Consider the following 22,533-nt stretch of genomic DNA (forward strand, 5'->3'; position numbering starts at 1 on the left):
TAAAATTTTTCATATTAAACTTTGGTGCAATTCTTTTCTAACACCTGTTCTCAGATAAAAATAAACTTTTCGATGTGTTCTGTTGAAATAATAAAAAGATGCCTTGAAAATTTTATATCATCAAAAATGCATACTACAAGATGTAAATTACTATAAAAATACTATACGAGGGTTTGCCACTATTATTTTTTCTTCAAATACTACAAATAAGCCTTAATGGTTTTGAACATCCGTTAAAATCCATTGAGGTTCATTTGTTTGTTTTGCGCATAAAACTATCATTTTAAATAGATAAATACTTTCCGGGCCTTAGAATAAACAAACCAACAAATTAAAATTCAAAAATGCTCATTTTACGGACAGACATATCTTAAACTAAATATGAGTTATGTTCTAAGACTACAAATATTATTTCTAAACACTTCTTTGGATTGATTAAAATTAAAAACGTTAGACACTTCATTAAAAACACGACAACAATTATGCATAGGGTGATTTTGGGCAAAAACTGTGCGACTAGATGGAATCCACAAAAAGTTCTGTTGACGAAGACGTCTCGCTGGAGCATGAATGTGGATGCTTTGTAGCAGTAGAGGACAGTCAATATTGTTCATCAACAAATCGAAAACAAACATTCTTTGGATGTATATTCGTCTGCGTCGCAGGGTTTCAAGACTTATTAGATTGTATCTTTCGGCATACGGTGGCAGTCGAACGGCATCATTCCACGGCAGTCGACGGAGTGCAAATCGTAGGAACTTCTTTTGTACCCTTTCTAATCTTTCAGTGTGAACTGTATGATGCGGCGCCCAAACTACCACGGCGTATTCCAGAACGCTGCGCACCAAAGCGCAGTAAACCGCTTTAAGACAATATACATCCTCAAACTCAACAGTGTTTCTACGAATAAAGCCAAATATGGCAAAGGCTTTGGCGGTTGTGGCGGCTATGTGTTCTGAAAAACTCAGTTTCTGATCAAAAATAACTCCGAGATCTTTAATCGAAACTACTCGTTCCATTTCTGCTGTGTCCATTTTGTAGGCAAATCGAAGTGGGGTTCTAGCTCTGCAGAAAGTTATGCATCGGTATTTACTGGCATTAGCTTCCATCCCATGAGACTTGCCCCAGTCCAAAAGTGTCGAGATGTCGGCTTGAAGTGCTGCATAGTCCACTGGTGATTCGATTTTTTCGGTAAATCTTAAGGTCATCTGCGTACATCAATTTAGAGGATTGCAGTAAACAAGCAAGATCATTAACAAAAAGGATAAAGATTAGTGGTCCTATGTGGCTACCCTGGGGAACACCGGAAGGGACGTCAAATGGCTTAGATCTGATTCCTCGTGGATTCACAAATGCTCGTCGGTTTGTCAAATAGGAGTAGAGCCATTTTGTAGACCATGACGGAAAGCCGTAGCGTTCTATTTTCCTGATGGCGATTTCATGTGGAACTTTATCAAATGCTTTTGAGAAATCTATGTAAATGGCATCTACTTGTTGCTTATTGCTGATAGCGGTATGGAGTGTGGCAGAGTAGCTCATCAGATTCGCGACCGTTGACCTTTTTTTCATGAAACCATGTTGGTGTTCGGTTATTATTGGTTTAGCAGCGTTGTAAAGTCTCTCGTAGATAATTGACTCGAAAACCTTCGACAAGCAGCACAGAATCGAAATAGGTCTGTAGTTCTCCACGCTATGACTGTTTCCCGATTTGTGTATTGGTGTTATAGCGGCCGTCTTCCAAATGCTAGGGAAAATACCTTCGTTAAGTGACCGATTAAAGATGATTTGCAGTTGTTCGGCAAGTGATTCCGCAATGCCCAGTATAAGACACGGCGGAATGCCATCTGGGCCTGGTCCTTTCGACGGATCGATAGTTTTCAGAGCTGTCAAGACTTCATGCTGGGTTAGAAGCGGCTGAGGAAGGTTGATGTCAAATGCAGGCAATGTTGCGAAGTTTTCGTTAATAGCAGGTGGCATTTGTGTTGAATAAACGCTCTTAAAAAAATCTGCAAAAAGGTTTGCAGATTCACAGGCAGTTTCGGAGGGGCGCCCGTCAAACGATATTCGCGATGGAAAGCTGCTGGTACGACGTCTATACTTGATAAATTTCCAGAATTCAGAAGGATTGCTTTTCACTTCCCTCTCCATATCATTGACGTATCTCCTGAAAAGTGTGTTGCGTAACGCTGAGTAATCAGCTTCCGTTGATGCTAGATCGGCTTTGTTTGCTGCTGTTTTATTCAAGAAGTATCGTTTGCGTATCTTGCGTAGCCTGTTTCTTAAACGACGAAGGTCGGCGTTCCACCAAGGTTGCTTGTACGACTGATGTTGGAAAGGTCGTTTCTTTGGAGTGTGAAGCGCAACTATTCTTAGCAACTGTGCATAGAAGATCGAGACAGCTTCATCGGGATAAAGGCTGCCAATAAGCTGTGACCAATCTATGGATGCTAGTGCTTCTATTACGAAGCGAAAATTACATCTTCTGAAATCGAGGTCGAGATGATACTCGTCTTCGATTACAGCATTTTCTTCAAAGCAATCGAGTAAAACAACATGCGGTTGGTGATGGCGGTCAGTTGGCAAGATAGAATTCGGGGGATCCACAATCTCGGCTATCTCAGGTCTGTTTGTAAAGATCAAATCAAGAACTCTACCGTTTGCGTTTTCTCTTGAGCACAGCAGCTAGAGTCGTCTCGACAACTGTCAACTCTGATTCGGTGGATGCGTTCACAGGAAGATACCCGTTCGTGATTTCATCATCATTTAAAAAAAAGTCAAAATTTGACAAATGTCAACAATCGGTCGCGAGATGTGGTCTATAAATGTGGTTATAAAATTTCTTTTAAATTTTTTTCATTACAAGCATTCCGATTCAGCTCTCTAAATCTCATTTTGATATCTGATAAAATTAAAAAAAAAGGTTTCAAATGTTATATTTTTCGATAACGAAAATTAAAGTTTAAATTTTCAATTCTGTTCAAAACCGTAACCCTTCCAAGTTGTTTCTTCTCCATACTAACGAAATCTTAAAAATAATGTCTAAACCTCTTAGTCTCAAATATAACATGGATTCAGATTAATCCTTCTGTCAAATATTCTATGAATTCTAATCAAAAATTCATATTTTAATTTTTTTTACAATTAGTGATTTGGAATTTAATCTATTTGAATTTTTCAAACAGATATTTTTATTTGTTGAAAGAATTCTCAGTTTTCACTTGCGAATTTGTAATGTTAAACATTATAGTAGTTTGTTGGCGGTTCCCTGGCCGAAAATGTTAACCAATTTTATTGATATAAGATTCGATGTGTTAATAATTTATTCTAATTTATCAGTATTTTAAAACAAAACAATTTCAAATATTTTAAACAGTCAAGAAAATATTTTTAAAATACTTTTGATTCTTGACAGGTTTGCTGTATTTCAGTGTATCTTGGGTTTTTGAAATCGTCAAGAATAGATTCAACCGACAATGTAGAAATATGCTGGAGTCCAATGAAAGTTTTGATATCTATCTCGGATCTTCCATAACAATAATATATCTTACATAATATTAGACATCTAACTTTGGCTTTGCTTCGCTGTATTTCATTTTTCAACGAACCTATTTTTTAAACTCAAATTTTAGTTTGTTGACGTTATTTTGATCACTTTGATTGATTTTGATCACTTCATAGAACAAACCAAAATTCTGATATAGACTTAGAAATCAAAATCAACTTTAAGAACAGCCATGACGTTTTATAAATAATTGCAAAATTAGGAATTAGGAAATATTGAATTCTATCTCTTAATGTTCCTATTCAAATCCATGAAAAAAAAATTCGTTCTAATTTTGAACATGAGTTCAAGTGAACAAAATTTTAAAGTTTGTACAAACATATTTTTGAAACCCGGGAGCTGAGTGCTGGTCTATTTTTAGAATTTCATGTATAATATGAATATTTTTAAGTATTTATTCGAAGGAGAAACTTTATTTGGTATAGAAGCTTCTCTTCCATAAACTTTAATATATCTTCTAACAACTTTTACACCTTTTTTCTTTAATTCTAAAAAAAAAAAAAGTTGTTAGAAGATATATTAAAGTTTATGGAAGAGAAGCTTCTATACCAAATAAAGTTTCTCCTTCGAATAAATACTTAAAAATATTCATATTATACATGAAATTCTAAAAATAGACCAGCACTCAGCTCCCGGGTTTCAAAAATATGTTTGTACAAACTTTAAAATTTTGTTCACTTGAATTCATGTTCAAAATTAGAACGAATTTTTTTTTTCATGGATTTGAATAGGAACATTAAGAGATAGAATTCAATATTTGAAAAATTTAAAAACAAAATGTCTTAAGAAAGAAATTTTAATGCACAAAACAGTTATTATCAGAATTCAAAGTATTATTAAAATCATCATTTGATGTTCATATTTCATCAGAACGGTGGTAAAGCAAATTTATTGTTAAAATATTCAATTCAAGAAAAACAAATTCAATTTCATAATCTTAACAGCGAGGACTCTATTTGACAATTTAAAAATGCTCAATTTTTATCCGATTAAATCCGAAAATCAAATTCAACTGAAAACTTCCCGTACCAGCGAAGAAAAAATTATCCAGACTTCCAAAAGTTATATCAGACTTTTATGAAGAACGTTAACTGGTACCTAAATCTCAACTTGGTTGCAAACTGTCAAGATGCTGTTAATTTGTTCTATACCTAGTAGTTTGTTGGTTTCTTTTTGAATCCCGGGAAATATTATCTGAACTGAAGGAACTTATGTTGCGTCCGTTTACTCTAGAAAATTCCGAGGATTTTCAAAATGTTCACACATTGAGCTGAAGAGCCGCAGTTATACATCCAAAAAGCCGCATGCGGCTCGCGAGCCGCAGGTTGCCAACCTATGCACTAGACCACATCGACGCTAAAATACGAATAGAAGCATCATCCTACACAAAAACTTACAAAATGAGGGGTGGTCTGGTTTTTTATATGAATGGTTAGAAAAAAACCGGAAATTTAGGTTGACCACTTTTTGATCCGAACATCCTTTATCTATCTCATATTTCAGGTCTGGTGTACCTTTTTTCATGTCCCATTTTTTAATGTCACATGTCTTGGATCTCAAATCTCAGGTATCGAATTCTCGACAGAGTTGGAGAAGAGTCTCTTGCTACTCTTTCGACCCAGTTAGTTCGGTTTAGTCCAAGTCAAAAAGTTGCATTTCGACAAGCACACAATAACTTAGTTGGTTTCTCAATCATTGTAAAAATACCTGTTGGTCTTATGAGGGTTCTTTCTGAACAGTTTATCGCGGAATTCATGCCCAGCTGTGTTCCAGCGAACAAAATCCCTTCGATACGCATGCCCGAATAGCCGCTTCAAAAATTTGGCTGTTTTCTAGTCGATTTCCTGAACTGTAAAAAATTTCTCTGAAAAATGGGTCGGACTTACGAGTTTTACCGGTTAATATGTATTACGACGGGTGATAGATTTTTTACAAGCAATTTTTGGAACACTTGTTCTCATTGACAATTTAAAAAAAAATATCGGAAATTGCTCCCTACAATGAATCGTTCAAGCCGAATGTAGGAGAGGTTAGTTCCATTTGAAATACAAACTATGTATTTCAAACGGAACAAACCTCTCCTATATTCGGCTTGATTGATTGATTGTAGGGTGAAAATTTCCCGACAAAATTGTTAAATTGTCGTTCTCAAGTGTTCCAAAAATTTCTAATATAAAATCTATCACCCGTCGTAATACATATTAACTGGTAAAACTCGAAAGTTTCCCGCCACACACCGTCCTACACGGTATAGGTAAACAACAATGATTCGTATTCGCCATGTAATCAGGCTTATCAAATCAACACTATTGTAAAATTTAGATAATTCGTCTCTCTCTGAAATTCAATGTCGACATCATATACTAACTAGCGGCCTTATCTCTCTTGTTCGGTTATTTTTTCCTCTATTCAGTTCATTTGGCCACGCTCATTTGTTTGTTCATTGCCAGCTCCCTCAGTACGTGTCGGGCAATTGCAAGGCGTGCGCGCACACGAGAACCTTTCAAGAAGGTTCAGGTTCGATTTCTTCTGAATCAATTTCGGCATTGGTGGCAGTGATAAGGAACCTTAAAGACATGCCGAACACAGTGTTGGAGCATCCGATTCGGAAACAAAAACTATCGAAAAAAATAAGCCGTTTGAAAGGTACTTTTTCCTGTTAGGTCCCCCGTGTGTTTTACGGTTGTGTGACTCGTTTGTTTGTTGTGAGTTTCTGAATAGAACGAGTTGAAATTGAACTGAACGCCCCCTATGTTTTACATTTTTCTTCTGTTTTGCTAATCTTAACTAACCCAAACAGCGTGACGACAGATTAATTGAATTAATTAAATTTATGAAGAAAAGCGTGTGATCTAGCCTACATTTCCACCGAGTAGTCGTGAAACCAAAGAAGCAGCCAATTCTAACCATATCTTATCACAGCAATAACAGTCACCAAGAGGCGATTCGACGTCACATTTTTACTCGACGCGACTCTGACGTCAATTCAATCGCCTTGCATCTTGACTTGCTTGTGCTTGGTTTGAATCTAATTTCGATATAAGCATATCTATATTAATGGCATTTTGTTCTGTACGATTGATGTGTTATCTAACGAGAACTCTTTATGTTTATGTTTCGTTTTTGGTTAGTGTTGAACATTCTCAAGCTCGTTGGCGAAATGGATAAAATGAAGGAATCGGCACCCGGTGAAAGTGGTGTGGGTGGCGGCGGTGGCGGAGGACCAGGTGGTGGTGCAGGCGTTGGAGGTGACGGGTCAGGAAGCGGAACTGGTGAAGGTGACGATGTTCACACCGAATTCTACAATACCGGTCGCATTGGGAGACGTAACGCGCTGCCGGATATTCTGGGCACGCATTGCACTACCACGACGGCCGATTTGCCAACACAACTAGGAGCTCTGTCGACATCTGGTAAGTGTTGATACCGTGGGTTTTTTTTATATTTTTAATGGCACAGAATCGACGCATATCGGTCGGATTTTCCCTGGCATTGAAGCATGTACGTGATGATAACATTGCGTTCAATGCACTTGGAAAGGTTGCACTCTCACGGGCTGTATATTTATTTTCACGTATGGAACAATATGAATTAAACTAGTGATTGATTCGGGAACTGTTAAAAACAGTTTATTAATTCGATAAGTTTGTGATTATTATGGATTAAAATTTGAAATTTTAATTTATAATTGCTCTGATATAGACTAAAATTTGACAATATTGGAATATCATTATTTACCAAATGTTAGTTAAATTTTACCGACCATTTTTATATTTATATATACCTATCAACCGGTTATCTTTATCAACCAAATTAATAATAATAATAACAGGGTGGCCACAGAACCGGGAAAACCGGGAATTTAGACCCAAAACCGGACAAAAGGAAACCGAAATTCAGTTTTGGTTCGAAGATCAGGGATTCAATCCAAAATTCAGAATAATAATTTGAATGTCCAAGACAGAATTGAACAGTTAAAAAAATGTGTAAAAGGAATATCATAAGTTTTTAAGTTTATTAACTACTCTGATCTCTCTTCAATTAGCCATCTAAATTTTAAAAAAATAAAAATTTTACCGAAATCCAGAGTTTAAAATTGCCTCGAAGAAAGAGATGAGAAATCAAAAAAGTCTCTTAATTTTTTTTCAAGTATCGCACATCATGATTCATTAAAAAAAAACTATCAATCATGTTAAAACAAGTGAATCAAAGTTAAATTTTTGTTTCGAATGAAAATATGCTTATATTCTAATTTTCGAGTGATAATGTTTAATTCGAGAGTTAAAAAAATACCATCACGGGGTCCAAATTTTTTTTTTAGTTGTTCTTTCGAAATAAACATTTTTCGATGATTGGTCATAATGAATCCAGAAAATTTCGAATTACACTTTTTAAAGCTTGGGATGTTGAGATTCCTTTGAAAATTTGCGAAAATCGTGACAAAATTGATACAAAATACTCCTATTAAATTTAAGAAACACTTCAAAATTTTCACGAGCTTTTTTATGAGGGTGTGTTTATGTCGGTAGAAGACACTTAGCAAATTCTTTAAAATGTTAAAATGATTCAATATTGCATGCGCATGGCACTTCACTTAAAATATGCATATTTGTGTTTCGAGTAAAATATTTAAACAAAACAACAAAATATTGCGATAAAATTGATAATTTTTATTTTTTTCTTTTCGATGGTACAAGGCAACAACATTTACGTTTTTCCGTTTGAAGAGGGTTTAAGAGCTGATTTTGACTGATTTGAGGGCGACATATCCAAATATGCAGTTTGGTTTTTTTCTGCTAGCTCTAGTTTTTGTAATTCAAGTGTTATTTTTGAATTTTTATCAACATTTTAGAACTTTTCTAAGATACTTAAGTCGAAGGTTTCGAATCAATGATAAACTTTTTCGAAAACCGCGAGTAGTTTAATCTTCTGAAAAAACTGAGTTTATTCATCACAGTACGGTAAAATATGAGAATTAAAAGATATTTAGGATTTTTTTAAAATCAAATATTTTTTCCTAAGCATAAGTAAAAAAAATTGCAGTCTTCAATAAAGTTGTTAACGAAATTTGAATCTTTGATACCAAATGCTCATGAATGTTCTTCAATGATGTCAAAAATAGTTTTATTTTTTCTGATGTATTTTTAACCCTTCAGGAATTATTCTCGAATATTGTTTCTTTGAAACTAGAAATGCTAGGAGATATATTAATCCTCTATCAAATGAAGGATAAAAAATTGATTTCAAATCAGTTTTTGTTTTTTTTTAAAGAGGGTTGTCGATTTAAAAGTAATCAATGATTCATTTAGCTCAAAACTTAATAAAACCCAACATCACTAGATTTGATAGAATCTGACAAATGATTCGAATTCAAGACGGCAAAATCAATTTTTAAAACAATGGCTTCTTATTGTAATCTGCATTCCATAACTAAGCTTATAGTTAAAAAAATATGTACACTGTTAAGTCTCTTTGATTTCCAAAACCGTACACTTCAAATTGGTTTTTGTATAAATCCTTAGAGTTAGCCTTAGCTTAGCGTGTGGTTGCCAAAACTTATAAGATTTTTCTCCCTGATACAGAGGTTGTTTCCAATAAAACCGGAACAGTTATTTCTTCATAATTTAACCACAAGAAACTGACTCAAAATAAAAATATATGTTGAACAATTATTTGTAACTTTTTTCACTGAAATCAAATTCACATTTTTCTGCATAACAAAGCTAACCATCTACTGAATGAACCATAAACACTTTGAGAATTTTTTTTAATGCAAGAATATTTTTGCAAAAGAATAGATCTGTGTAAATTATGTTTGAAGTAACTTTTTTTTGTTATTATAAATATATTTTTAGTTTATTTTTATTTTTAGTTTAGTTTCGATATCGAGATGTCTTGCAGTGAGGTTAAGCCATTTCAGAGCTCCATAGATTTTGCTACATTGTTTGTTGACTTGTTTTTTCCACGACAGTTCATGATCAAAGCCAAGGATTTCAGCATGATCGGTGAGAATAATTTCAGAGTTTGCCAAATGGAGCCTCCGATATTCTAAAGTTCTGTGCCATCTATTGAAAGAACAGAGCCTTAGTTTTGGTAGGGTTATTTGGTAGTAGATTAAAGTTGGACCATTCGTTTACTTCTTGTAAATCATAATTCTAAGACTATATTCATAGGCATGGTCTCCAGTTTTCATTCAATCTTTCGAATCTAGACTGCTTTGAAAGTTCACAATCAAATAACTTTTTTGCCGCCAAAAGAAAACTTATAAGCTTCAGGTTGCTATGAAAGTCAGTGAACAAGACATTCAAACCGGTCCGCATAACAATCAAATGAAAGAATTTTTTTTCGATTGAAAATCATCGCTTTCATTTTCATGCCTTGCTGAAAATCTTCAAATAAATAGATTATTAGTCTAAAAATACAAATTATAAGGACGGTTTTTACAGAATCAAGCTGTCGAAATTGAAAAAAAATTTTTTTTTTGATATTACAATTTTTTGTTGCTTTAAAATCGATTCCTCTTGCTTAAATAAAAAATTTATATAAATTTTAAATGAATTTAGAGTTCTTGGCTTAGTTGCTTTTTAAAAAAATTATAATCACAAAAAAACTAAATTGAAAAAAAAATCAAATAAAAATATTAAATTTTCATTTTTGTTTGAAATTGAAGATCTCGATTTTCATTTGAAAATCATCAGGTGCACTTTGAAAATCATAAATGTCATCATCATTCGAAACACCGGCGAATTTCAACTGAAATCATCGTAAGCAAACTAACAGTAGTATGCTTTGGCCTTTCATTTGAAAGATTTTCCTGTTGTGAATGTGAAAACTGGAGACGCTGTTCATAGGTAATGTTTTGTCACAGCAATAATAGATTTAAACATCATCTGCAAACATCTGGATACTAAAGAATTTCAGAACCGAGGGTACATTGATGAAAAGAGAAAAAAGAATGGGTCCAAGAATAGAACCTTGTGGAACTCCTGATTAATGTCACATCAGATAAATAGTCATCAATGAAAACGCTCTGGACACGACCTTGAGAGTTTATAAATTAATTTTTCAATTATTTTTTTGTGGAATACTCTGTCGAAAGCTTTAGCAAAATCTTTGAAAAGAAGAATAGCTTATCCTTTTTTGTCAAGAGAAACTGCAATATCATTATGTACTTTAATTAAGGTAGTTTCTGTGCTACGGTTGGATCTGAACCTTGGATCTGAAGATTGATTGCTACTTAAAAGATTATTCTGATTTGTATAGTCCGAGATTTGTTGCTTTATTAACTTTTCAAATATTTTTGAAATCGAACTCAAAAGACTAGCTGATCTTGAATTATGTATGTCATGTCTATTGTTTTTTTTGGGAATTTTTATGACTTAAACTTCTTTCCATTAAAATGGAAATCGAAATGGAAAAGTCGTGCAGAGATTGCAAAAAATAATTTAATATTTCAACAAGGATATCAGAATTATCAATGCGGAAAAAAAGTTCCAGTTTATGTTATTGAGGTAATGAGAAAGTGCGACGTGATCAAAATTGATGTAATCACGAAACAAATAGCCACCACAAAGATTTTGTTTCGAGAAATTGAGAGCTTAAAATTGAATTATGATTAGATACATCAGGCAGCGAAATTTGACTAAGTTTATGAATGCTTTCGACCGAGTCGGTCATAAATAAATCAAGCAGTGAACAGGCTCTGTTATGAAAAAAAGTTGGTTCCGTATTAATATTAATAAAACTAGAGCTTGATAAGGTATCTTTAAAGTGTTTAATTCTAGGAGATCGTTTGAGAAGATCACAATTAAAATCTCCTATGAGAAACGAGTTTTGATAACGAATTGTATGTTGTTGAAAATGATTTCGAAGCATTAAAAAGCAATCTTGTCCGGGTGGATTGTAGTAAACTCCAAAAAACATGTTATCGTTACAAAACAATTCAATTAACATAAACTCAGTGCTAGCACTTTCATTGCATGATTTTGAGATAATTTTAAATCTGATACCACTTTTGATGTAAATACAGATTCCGCCTCCATTTCTATTTCGATCATTTCGAACTAAATTAAAACCGATAGCTGAATCTAGCACGGTGTCATTTAACCAAGTCTCTGTCATGAAAAATATATCGATTTTACTACCCAGGATCGAATATTTAAGCTCATTAAATTTCGTCATACGGCGTGCACAAATGCTTAGCACTTTAATGTGAGCTACGTTTAGTTTATCATTACATGAAACAGCGTTAAGCACAGCTTTTGGAATTTTAATGGTTCTCTGAGGCATCATGAACTAAATTATTATCCAATGGATAGGAAATAGGATAATGTTACGAAAATGGAATTCAAGGCAACTTCACAAACCTGATCAACATTGGCAGCAACAATCGATTCGGAGCGCATTTTACTATTTGTGTTCGTTCTACGATTTATCATGATGTGGCATCCAATCTAGGTTCAACGAGAAAATTGAATGGAATTCTAAAATGATTTAAGAAAAAAATCAGGTATCATTATTCTAAGAATAGAAGAGTAAAACAAATAGTGTAACAACTGTATAGTACCGTATTTGTTTTCTCCTCTCGTTCAGTGTTCCACCGTACCCGATAAAAACAAACACAAATCGTCGCCAGTGTATTGCTACCTCACTCACTCACACGCTCTCTCGCAACACTGACAAAATTTTCGGGGCACTACCGCCCGATGGCAGTGCAACACCAGGTCAAAACCAGTGCAACAATGTCCGAATAAACAAACCGTATTTTTTTTTAGTTGGTAACCACAGGTGGTAAATCCCGGTTTACGGATTGTATTCCAAGGCACAGCGAGCCACCGCGTCCCCCCAGTTTGCTACTCTGGGTCCATGGAAGACTCATGATATACTTCGTGTATACCCTCTACTCCCTAAACTCCACCTGGGGCCGCAGACCTGGTTCCCACCTCGAACTGTTTAGTACACTATGCTTCAATAGTGGGAGGTCTATTCGCGCTAATGCGCTCCAAGGCAATACTCAACGAGACCACTTTCAGCAAAACCTCTCGTCTTTACGACTCGACGCCTGAACTCTCCTCTAACGACTTGAGAACCGACATCTCCTCGCAATGACTCGAGATTTCCACACAAACCTCTCCTCTTCGCGACTTGAGGCCTGATCTCTCCTCTAACGACTTGAGGCTCGATCTCTCCTCTAACGACTTGAAATCTGACCTCTCCTCGCAATGACTCGAGGTGACCACTTGTACCCCTCCTCTTGTTGGTAAGGGGCCTGATCCCTCCTCTTACGACTCGGGACCCGACCTCTTATCATAAAGACTCGGGGTTGACCACACAAACCTCTCCGCCTGAAGGTTTGAGGCCTGACCTCTCCTCTAACGACTCGAAGCCCGACCTCTTATCTTCAGGGTTTGAAGTTTGCCACCTTGCCCGTCGTGTGCCAGATCGAGAGCAGCTTATCCTAGACTCGCGCCTGTCACGGCACACGCGCGGGATTTAAGGCAACGACTCGGATGATCCCCGACGAAGACGTCATCCTACTCCGACTCGAATGGCTCACCCGGCGTCGAGAGTCACTCTACCCGTGGGTATTCCCCGAACGTGGAATAACCCTTTCCCAACGATTTCCACTGCGAAGAAGGTCAAGTCTTATCCCCGCAGCTTCTGTCGTTGAGAACCGCTCTACTCGGATACTCCCCGAAGGTGGAGCATCCTACGCACGAACGCGGCGCACCCACGGCATCCGCTACGCAGAAGGTATTGTCTTATCTTTGTAACTTCAAACCGTGGGGTCGGACGCACTCTACTCGACAGCCCTCCGTCGATGGGGTCAGTCTATTCCGACCGTTGTCCGGTCTTCTTTATCCCCCTTGGCTGGCAACCCTAGGATTTTTGGCCCGCGGATTTTCCTGCCCGTTGTGTGCCAGATCGAGAGCAGCTTATCCTAGACTCGCGCCTGCCACGGCACACATTCGGGACTTGGAACGCTACGACTCGGATGTTTCCCGACAGTGACGACATCCTACACCGACTCGAGAGGCTCGCCCGGCGTCGAGAGCCTCTCTACCCGTGGGTATCCCCCGACAGTGGTTAACCCTCTTCCCTCGAGATCCGCTACGAGGAAGGTATAGTCTTATCCCCGCAGTTTCCCTCTTAGGAAGCGGCACTACTCGGATACCCCCCGACATTGGGGTATCCTACACACGTTCGCGGCGCACCCCTGACCTCCGCTACGCAGAAGATGTTGCCTTATCTTTGTAGCTTCGATCAAGGGATCGGACGCACACTACTCAGATGCTCCCCGCCGATGGAGTCATCCTACACCGTGACTGCCGTTGGTTCCAGCTCCTCTGCAGGGCAGTCATAATCCGGGTGAACCCATCGCTGACCGCATGCCAAGTGTTGGAATCCGCACACATCCTTTGTACAACGTTATCTGCTGTCGTGTCAGGCCCACAGGCGGCAAATATGGAAGTACGTACCGCCGCAAACCTCGGACAGACAAACACCACATGCTCAGGTGTTTCCTCTTCTCCACCACAATCTGGGCAGTATGGCGAAGCCACATGTCTAAACCGGTAGTGGTACTTCATGAAGCATCCATGACCAGTCAGGAATTGCGTTATATTTATTTATTTGTTTAAGTCTTCAAAATACTAAATTATGCACAGACTATTTACAAACTTGCGTTATAGAAGTCCACTTCACCGTGCCTTCTTCCGATCCAGCTCCCGATGTGCGGGATCAGACGATAGTGGTAGTGTACGTAGGTTGCCGAAATAACCTTACTTTTGAAAAAGTTATGCGCTGCAGGCTGAAATAGATCCAAGGCCTAGTACAAGGTCTCATATCATATTTGGGCTAGATCGGATCACGGGGAGGGGTCGCTCAACAGGCCTGAAATTTGTATGAGATTTGGAGACATTTTGTTGGTAGGAATCTGAAAAATCAGTTTTATTATCAATAACTTTGGTCCCCTAAGGTCGATTTCTTTTGAACACGGGTTTCCTTGAAGCTTAAATTATGAATTATGTAGTAGATAGTAGTAGTAAATTTTCAATGAAGTGTTTTTGTTTTTTTGGTTGATGTTGGCTTGAATAGAACTGGACTGATTACCATTCTTATAGGTCGTTTGGAAGATATGTATATCCGATCACAGCAGTGGTTATTCTGCTCAACTGCTAATAAATTTGCTCTCATTTGGTTTGTTTTCTCTTGTTATGCTTCAGCATTATGTGACTCATTAGCAAGCCTTAATTTTACGCGCTAACACATACCGCATTATATATTACCAACCTCATATTTCAAATTTTCCTCATTCCATCCCATCAGCTTACCAAATTCTTCTCCAAAAAACGGCAATCAATACCAAACCAACTATCCCTTCTTCCAGATTGTCCTGCAAAACAAACCAGCACAACAGCCACCAGCAATGAAGCTGCAGCCAATCCCTCCACCAGTAGTGGTGGATCGTAAATGCTTCAACGAAATCAATTACTCTAGCATTAGAAAAGTAAACAGGTAAACGTCACCTCATTTGAAAAAGTTGGAAGGGATGTGAAGCATTCTTATAGCAAACATAATATTGATGCTTTATCATCGCAGGACATCCATCCATGCCACGTGCTCATCACGCCAACCTGTTTGTCTTGGACGGCTGTGTTTGATTCAATGAGCTGCCCATAAATACATTTTGAAACAGTTCAGTACGAAAGGAATCACAAAAACAACAATGACGTATAGAAAAAAAGGAATGAACCAAGATCTCGTTTAGCTAGAAATCAAAGTATTGATTGTAGAAATTCACAAACACTGATGACGAAGGAGCTTTGATATGGCTTAACAAATTTTTGAAAATGCATCACAAAACTTGAAAACGAAAATATTTCGAATATGTTTTGGCTTTTTAAATGGAAATCTGTTTCTCGTAGTTTGAATCGAAGAACTTGTACATTAACTTATTCAGTCAAAATTTAAAACATTCAATTTTCTTTGTTCGTTTAAGCAGCATACAACCAACTCATGCCATGTTTCTAAAGTTAGTTTAGTAATGGAATTAAATGACTGCGAAGAGATTATTTGAGCTGTATTAGTAAAGAATATAGTTTCTAGCTTAGGTACTCGAAGCAATAGCTATTCTCATTGTTTCCAAGTGTAATCTTCATCTGTATTATTAGAGTACAAAGCAATCTTGATTTAAATTTTCGTTTTAGCTCGTCAGACAAGTTATCGTTGACTCAATGTTAGATCCATTCACTTGAACCATTATAACTAAAAATACTTAAGCTAAATTTATTTTAATTCAATTAAGCATTCAATTATTCTATAGGCTACATTTAGTTAAACCTACAATATTCTACTCTTTTCCGACAAAATGTAATGTGTTCCGGACGTTCACTGAAATAAATTCAAATTATCCTAACTGCACGAATGCATTTTATCTACAGGAATATTTTGGCAAAGTTGGGTCCATGGTTCAGTAATGTTCTTTAATTTGATTGATATTGGAATATTTCCTTATTTCACATCGATAACAAAGCGGAGTTACGTTCTATAATTCATTCAATTTGAATTTGGAGCGTTTACTATATTTAAAATATATTGTCAAAAATTGAAAACGCTTTCCTTTCTAACCATTTAAAAAATGTTCCTTTGGTCAATTCAACATTTTTTTGTTCTCTAAAATCTTTAACTTAATGCACGGAATCAATCCCAACTACATATGCCTGCGAATTTCGCGAAGTTATCATCTGCGGATACGACCATACACAATTGTGCATTTGCTCTTGTGGATTTTTTTCTGCTTTCTATTGAAAATATTTAATGGCATTGAAACTGTCCACATGTAGCAAGAGTAATGACATATTTCATTACGTTTTAAAACTGTTTTCCATAGAATGTAACCAACGTACCGGCCCGGAATACTACAAAAATATTACCCCGTTACTTAGTCTAACATCAGCTTTAATTCACATGTTTTGTAACATAATCTCAAACTAATGTAACTGAACCTTAATGTTCTATAACGCACAAATCGAATTCGTTAGAGTCAATCACAACAATGCGTAACCTGATTTTACTTATCAATAAATTTTGTGTTATGTCCGCTTTCAACGAAGGAAATAAGTACGATACGTTTAACTATTGCTTTCTGAACAGACAGATGGAGGGAAATTTTCAAAAACGATGCGCGATTAATTAATTTTTGTACATTGATAAAGCAAAAAAATAAATAAAAAATCTTTCAATTAGTTACCCAGTGATAAAAACTTCGAAAACAGTTCTTACTAATTCGAAAAAAGAGTTAACGAATTAAAATATTCATAATCGTAGATTAGATCTATAAAAATACTGAATAATTTTCGTAGAAAAAGTTAATGCTGAAAGTATTATTCGGATCTGTTGCATAACATTCGAGAAACAGGACAAAAAAAATAGTTTGATAAAATGGCAACCAATCTCGAACATTGTTCAATACAGCGAAAATTAACAAAATCAAAAAGAACTTTTTTTGTATAATTTTACTTAACATAGATTCGTTAATTTTGCTGCTTCTTGTATATCTCATCTGTGTAGTTTGAAGACAATGTTTGTTAACAGATAGTGATCTGAACAATAGATCAATTTTTGTGGTAGTCATCAGTTGCAAAAATTTCTTGTTTGAAAATTGAAAGAGAAACAAAGTTTCGTTGCCAGAACAACAAAAAAAACATCTTTCTACCGATTTTCTATAAGATCTTATACATACGCTAAGAACAGAAAGGAAAGATTAAATCTTATCCTGTTGTGTCAATTGAATTGAACAAAGCCCACAAATATTACAAAACATACCACACTAATTAAAAGTTAAGGAACGTTTAAATGAGTCAATAAGTTGGATGTGTGAAATTGATGAGAGCTGTCAGTTAAACAGAAACAATAAAACCAACAAACCAAACCGACAACAGCTAACAGGTGGACTAGTAAAATTTAAAATTTTATATGTTGGCCCTTAACCAGATTGAAGCTCTAGGTACACATTGTAATATTATTATATATTTATAAAATTACAATTATTTATTACCGGAACAATAAAATGATAAAAAACTGAAACAAGGATTGCGGAGTTATCAATCATAGGAAATATGAGAAAAAGTTACCTTATGTTCAGAGTCAGAGTGCATCTTGAGTTAAACGTCATTTTTCATACATGTTACGATCTATAAACACAATTTGTGAGAAATGTTGACCTTTTTCTTCAGTAGAGTGTGCTGAGTTTGTAAAAAAAATGTCTGTTGGAATTTATATGAAAAACGTGAAGAGTTGGGTATCTTTATATCTATTATCTTTGATTAAACTTTCAAGATTAATTTCAATACCGTTGGATTCGTTCTGGAATTTAATGAAAACATGTTAATTTGATGTCAAAACACGTCGAAATAAAGTCTGCTTCACATAGAATCTGGTTGCATCGTTTCATTTACTGCAGCGCCCCTGGTTGTCACATCGCGAATCTATTGACAGTGTTTTGATCCGGATGGTTTGTTTATTTAGTGGTGAAAATTTGATCAAGATTGAAGCAGTCAGGCGAGAGAAAATTCTACACACTCACGTAGCAAGGTAGCAAGCAAAGGTAATTCGATCAGTTCACAATAATCCTGGAATCTCCTTGCGTGATTTGGTGAAAAAGTTCAAGACGAACCACAGTACAGCTTGACGAATTTGTTTGCGAGAAGGCTTGCGGTAGTATCATGCAAGCAAACACAACACCCCAACAGAACGCTGAAACAAAACCTGGTTGCCAAAACCAGGGAAAGGAAGTTGTACGAGAAAGTGTTGACCAAGTACAACGGTGCATTTTGATGGACGACGAAACTTACGTCAAAATGGATTTTGGACAAATACCCGGTGACAAATTTTACCTTGCGAAGCGTAAAGGGAATGTTGAGGGTAGATTCAAGTTTGTTTTCGCAGATAAATTTACTCGTAAGTTGATGATTTGGCAAGGGATCTGTAGTTGTAGGGAAGAAGACTAAGATTTTCATCACTGGGGACACAATGAATGGAAATGTCTACAAAGAAGAATGTCTCCAGAAGAGGGTTTTGCCATTCATTCGGTCCCACAAAGGTCCGGTGAAGTTCTGGCCGGACCTGGCAAGCTGCCACTACAGCCGGGATGTCGTTAAGTGGTATAATGAGAACAAGATCGATTTTGTCGAAAAAAGTATCAATCCACCAAACTGTCCGGATTTTCGTCCCATCAAGAAATATTGGGCAATAGTTAAGGGCAAACTGAAGAAATGTGGCAGAACCATGAAAAAACCCACTCAAATGGAAAAGTGGTGGAACACGATGGCGAATGAGGTTACCAGCAGTACTGTGCAGAAAATGATGGGTGGTATCACAAAAAAGTTCAAAAATTCATCCGAAAAGCTGACGAATGATTTTTATGTATTTTTTTTCTTAAAGTGCAATGAAAACCCTACAAAATGACATTTTTACTTTTGTTGTACGTTATTTCTTTGCGGAGGAATGATCTATTTTATCCGACCAGATTCTATGTGAAACAGACTTTATTTTTCATCATTTCATACCGGTTAGCAAGTTTTGGGAAACAATTGTTAAAAATTTCAGGGCTTTACATTCAATAGTTCTATTCATCGGGATTTTATATTCGTAAACCAGTACTATATGTAAAATCCGGAAAAATTGTCATTTTAACTTAAGCCTTTCCTTAACATAGTAGCACAGGTGATCCACAACTTTGCACAGCTCGCATTTGAACTGGGCGCTTTGGATCAACCTGTAACAGAAAGGAGCAGGCCATTTACCGCAATTTTACAGGTTGGAATAAAATTACGTGACATTTATTTTTACCTGAAATTATTTACACAGGCTGCTTTGAAATTACAGTATTATAAAATTTTGGTTCATTGATTTGTGCCGGCTAGTTTTTTTGATTTTTGTTTTTCAAAAATATTATGACTTTTTTTCGGTGAAAATAAACGTAACACATATAACAAACAATGACTTTATTTAACGAAAAAAAAATATGGCAACCTCTTTTCTGCACTGCACGTATTTAACTTCTGGCTGGACAGATCCGAGATCCGGTTGTTCCTGCTGGAGGATTAGGGACGAGTTATTTTTTTGGAAATGAAAATGTTAAAAAACTAACCCTTAGTTCTGGAAAGGGGATCAGATTCGCCCGACCGCCGATTGTCAGGAATTGTTGCTGATGCTCCTGCCATGATGAAAATGATAAACACTTTCGAAAACCTTTACCGGCTTAGCATCGTTGAAGCTGTTGCTGTGTCCCCCGATTTGCACGTTTTTTGAAGTTGATTACCGTTTTTTCCAACGATCAACTGCCAGAAATGTTCCGGCACAAAATAAAGAAACGGAACAAAATAAAACGTCGCGCGCAATCCTGTTGACGTTTCTTCCACTCAGATTCCAGTTGTTTTTGATTTTTTCATGTGGAATTGATAATCATTGGACAGCATTTAATTTAAAGAAATTATTACAATTAATTGGTCTAAAAGTAGTTAAAAAATCATTTAATATTACAGGACATGTCCTGTAACAAAAAGGAGCATGACATGTACCGTAGTTTTACAGGTCGAAAAAAACTTACGTGTCGTTAACTTACGCGACACGTAATTTTATTTTACCTGTGAACTACGATACATGTCATGCTCTTTTCTGTTACAGGACATTTGCTGTAATCTTAAATAATTTTTCATTTAATTTTACTTCAACCAATTGAAAACACTTGTTTTTTTTTTTTAATTACAGGTTGTATGTATTTAAATGCAACCGTTTTCAATGATACGTAACAGTCATTATTTTTTTCTGTGCATAGTAAAATTATCATACGCACTGATGTTTTTGAGTCAAGTACACGGAAAATAAAAAAAAGGTAAAATTTACCTTTTGCGAGGTGAATTTTTTCCACCCCTCTTTCGAGGTAAATTTTACCTTTTCATTCACCTAGCAAAAAGGTAAATTTTACCTTTTTTCAATTCACCTAGCAAAAAGGTAGATTTTACCATTTTCTCATTCACCTAGCAAAATAGTAAATAATACCGTTTTCCCATTCACTGATTTAAAAGGTAAATGCTTGTTTGTTTGATTGGTTTCTTCAATAATAATTAATTAAAAAAAACACAATTCATGAAAAAATTGGTATTTATTTGAAATAAATAGGGAGTTACCTAATATTTATTTTTGTCAGGTCCGGCTTGTCCGGAATAATATCTGAAGGCTGACGGGAATACAACACGAAGCTCTGTGGGCCGATCTGAAACAAAAGCAAAGTATTATGAAGAGAACCAGCACAACTAAATAAAATCTAAGAAAACACTTACCATTTTGTTCCGATTTTCACATATTGTGCACGAAGCAGAACTTGTTCCTCAACGGCAAAACAGCTTAACCTCAATAAACGGATTAGTCAAATAGTTACTTTTTTCGAGATGATTTGTACCGTTTTGTTGAGCTCAATCCAGGTCAACTTCACCTCGCTACGAGGTAAGTTTTACCTTATTTGGATTTACCTTTCTTTCTAGGTGAATTATACTTTTTGATTCAGCTCAATTCAGGTGAACTTCACCTCGCTACGAGGTGAAATTTACCTTTTTTGGATTCACATTTTTTCTCGGTGAATTGTACCTTTTTTCATTCTTCGTTTCAGGTATATTTTACCTCGCTGTGAGGTGAGTTTCACCTCGAATAGGTATAAGTTACCTTTTTGGCTTTTGCGAGCATTCACCTTTGCTGTCTCGGTAAATTTTACCTTTTTATTATTTTCCGTGTATGTTTTGTTCTCAAAAGTACCATGTGCGAACTATTTTGTTGTAATGAATTGGTGCCACAATGTCTAAATTTCTATGCGAACGCTAGTTGTAAAGAAGTTGTGATGAAATTATCATGACCATAGTATTTTTGACAACAAACATTAAAAGTTATCAAAAATAACCAGATACAGTACCGTTCATAATTGTATAGAAATTGGAAGCACGCGCACTGTCACTTCGACTTTGAACTTCCATAAGTTTTTACTGTGATGATATTTTATGATCAAATTTTCTGCGTTTGATAGATCAACTATCACACTTTTATATCACAAAATTTGAGCAATGAAGAAAAGAAAAAATTGAATAAACGATGTATTTGTGTTTTGAAATCAGAATCTCGCGATATTGTTTTGATTTTTTGGTTGTAATAGATTTACTGGTTGTTGAACACGAAATAGGATTTTCCTATGGAAACATTCGTCCAAAATTATAGAAATCGCATTTCTAGGTTCATGCCTGAAATATTGTACCTCGCGTAATTTTTGATCCCATCGATAGAACTTTTCAAAAACTTCAGACATGCTAGCTTTATATTTCAACAATCACTCTGCAAAATTACAATACAAAATTTAGCGTAGTTTCTGAGATATTGCAGTGTGAATGAGAAAAGTCCAAAAAGTCCGATTTTCGTAGAATTACTGTATCTCAGGCCACACAAACTCCAAAAAGCTGAAATTTTATGATATTATAGTGTGATAGTTGATCTATCTAACGCAGAAAATTTAATGAAAAAATTTCATCAGAGTAAAAAGTTATGGAAGTTCAAAGTCGAAGTGACTGTGCACGTGCTTCCAATTTCTATACAATTATGAACGGTACTGTACATAGTAATTTCACTAATGTTTCATGCGCACTTTTACAAAACTGATGTTATACTTTGCGTGGTTGAAAATACTATAACGCAGAAATGGTTAAATTATCATGACAACGCATTTGGAATATCCACGCAATTTTTTTCCGTGTAGAAATTTTGCTACGCAGCATTTTTTACTTTTCGACAGAAAAATGAGCGCTTTTTAAAAAGATTTGTAATCGTTTATGATAAAAATTCCTGCCGGAACCAAAAAATATCAACAAAATTGTTGTTTCATAGATGAGGTATGCTGGTGAAACTTGCAAACTTATCCAATGTAAAAC

The 22,533-nt window shown here is 35.8% G+C and overlaps 1 protein-coding gene across 3 annotated transcripts in view; it reads left to right on the plus strand.

Annotated features, from left to right (window-relative positions):
• Positions 1 to 17,654, plus strand: part of LOC129758325 (cAMP-dependent protein kinase inhibitor beta-like) — a 35,143-nt gene extending 17,489 nt beyond the window's left edge. Inside the window, exons 2-5 of one of the 3 annotated variants that reach the window (XM_055755812.1) lie at positions 6,013 to 6,208; positions 6,694 to 6,975; positions 14,952 to 15,079; positions 15,164 to 17,654. In XM_055755812.1, coding sequence (XP_055611787.1) covers positions 6,139 to 6,208; positions 6,694 to 6,975; positions 14,952 to 15,034 — 435 coding nt within the window. In that variant the 5' untranslated portion in view covers positions 6,013 to 6,138 and the 3' untranslated portion in view covers positions 15,035 to 15,079; positions 15,164 to 17,654. Of the gene's footprint in view, positions 1 to 6,012; positions 6,209 to 6,693; positions 6,976 to 14,951 lie in introns of all 3 variants that reach the window. The other 2 variants (XM_055755811.1, XM_055755813.1) reach the window with 2 other exon arrangements.
• Positions 17,655 to 22,533: the final 4,879 nt, after the last annotated feature.

The sequence above is a fragment of the Uranotaenia lowii genome, chromosome 3, assembly GCF_029784155.1.
Source record: "Uranotaenia lowii strain MFRU-FL chromosome 3, ASM2978415v1, whole genome shotgun sequence".
In the NCBI taxonomy this organism is placed as follows: Eukaryota; Metazoa; Arthropoda; class Insecta; order Diptera; family Culicidae; genus Uranotaenia; species Uranotaenia lowii.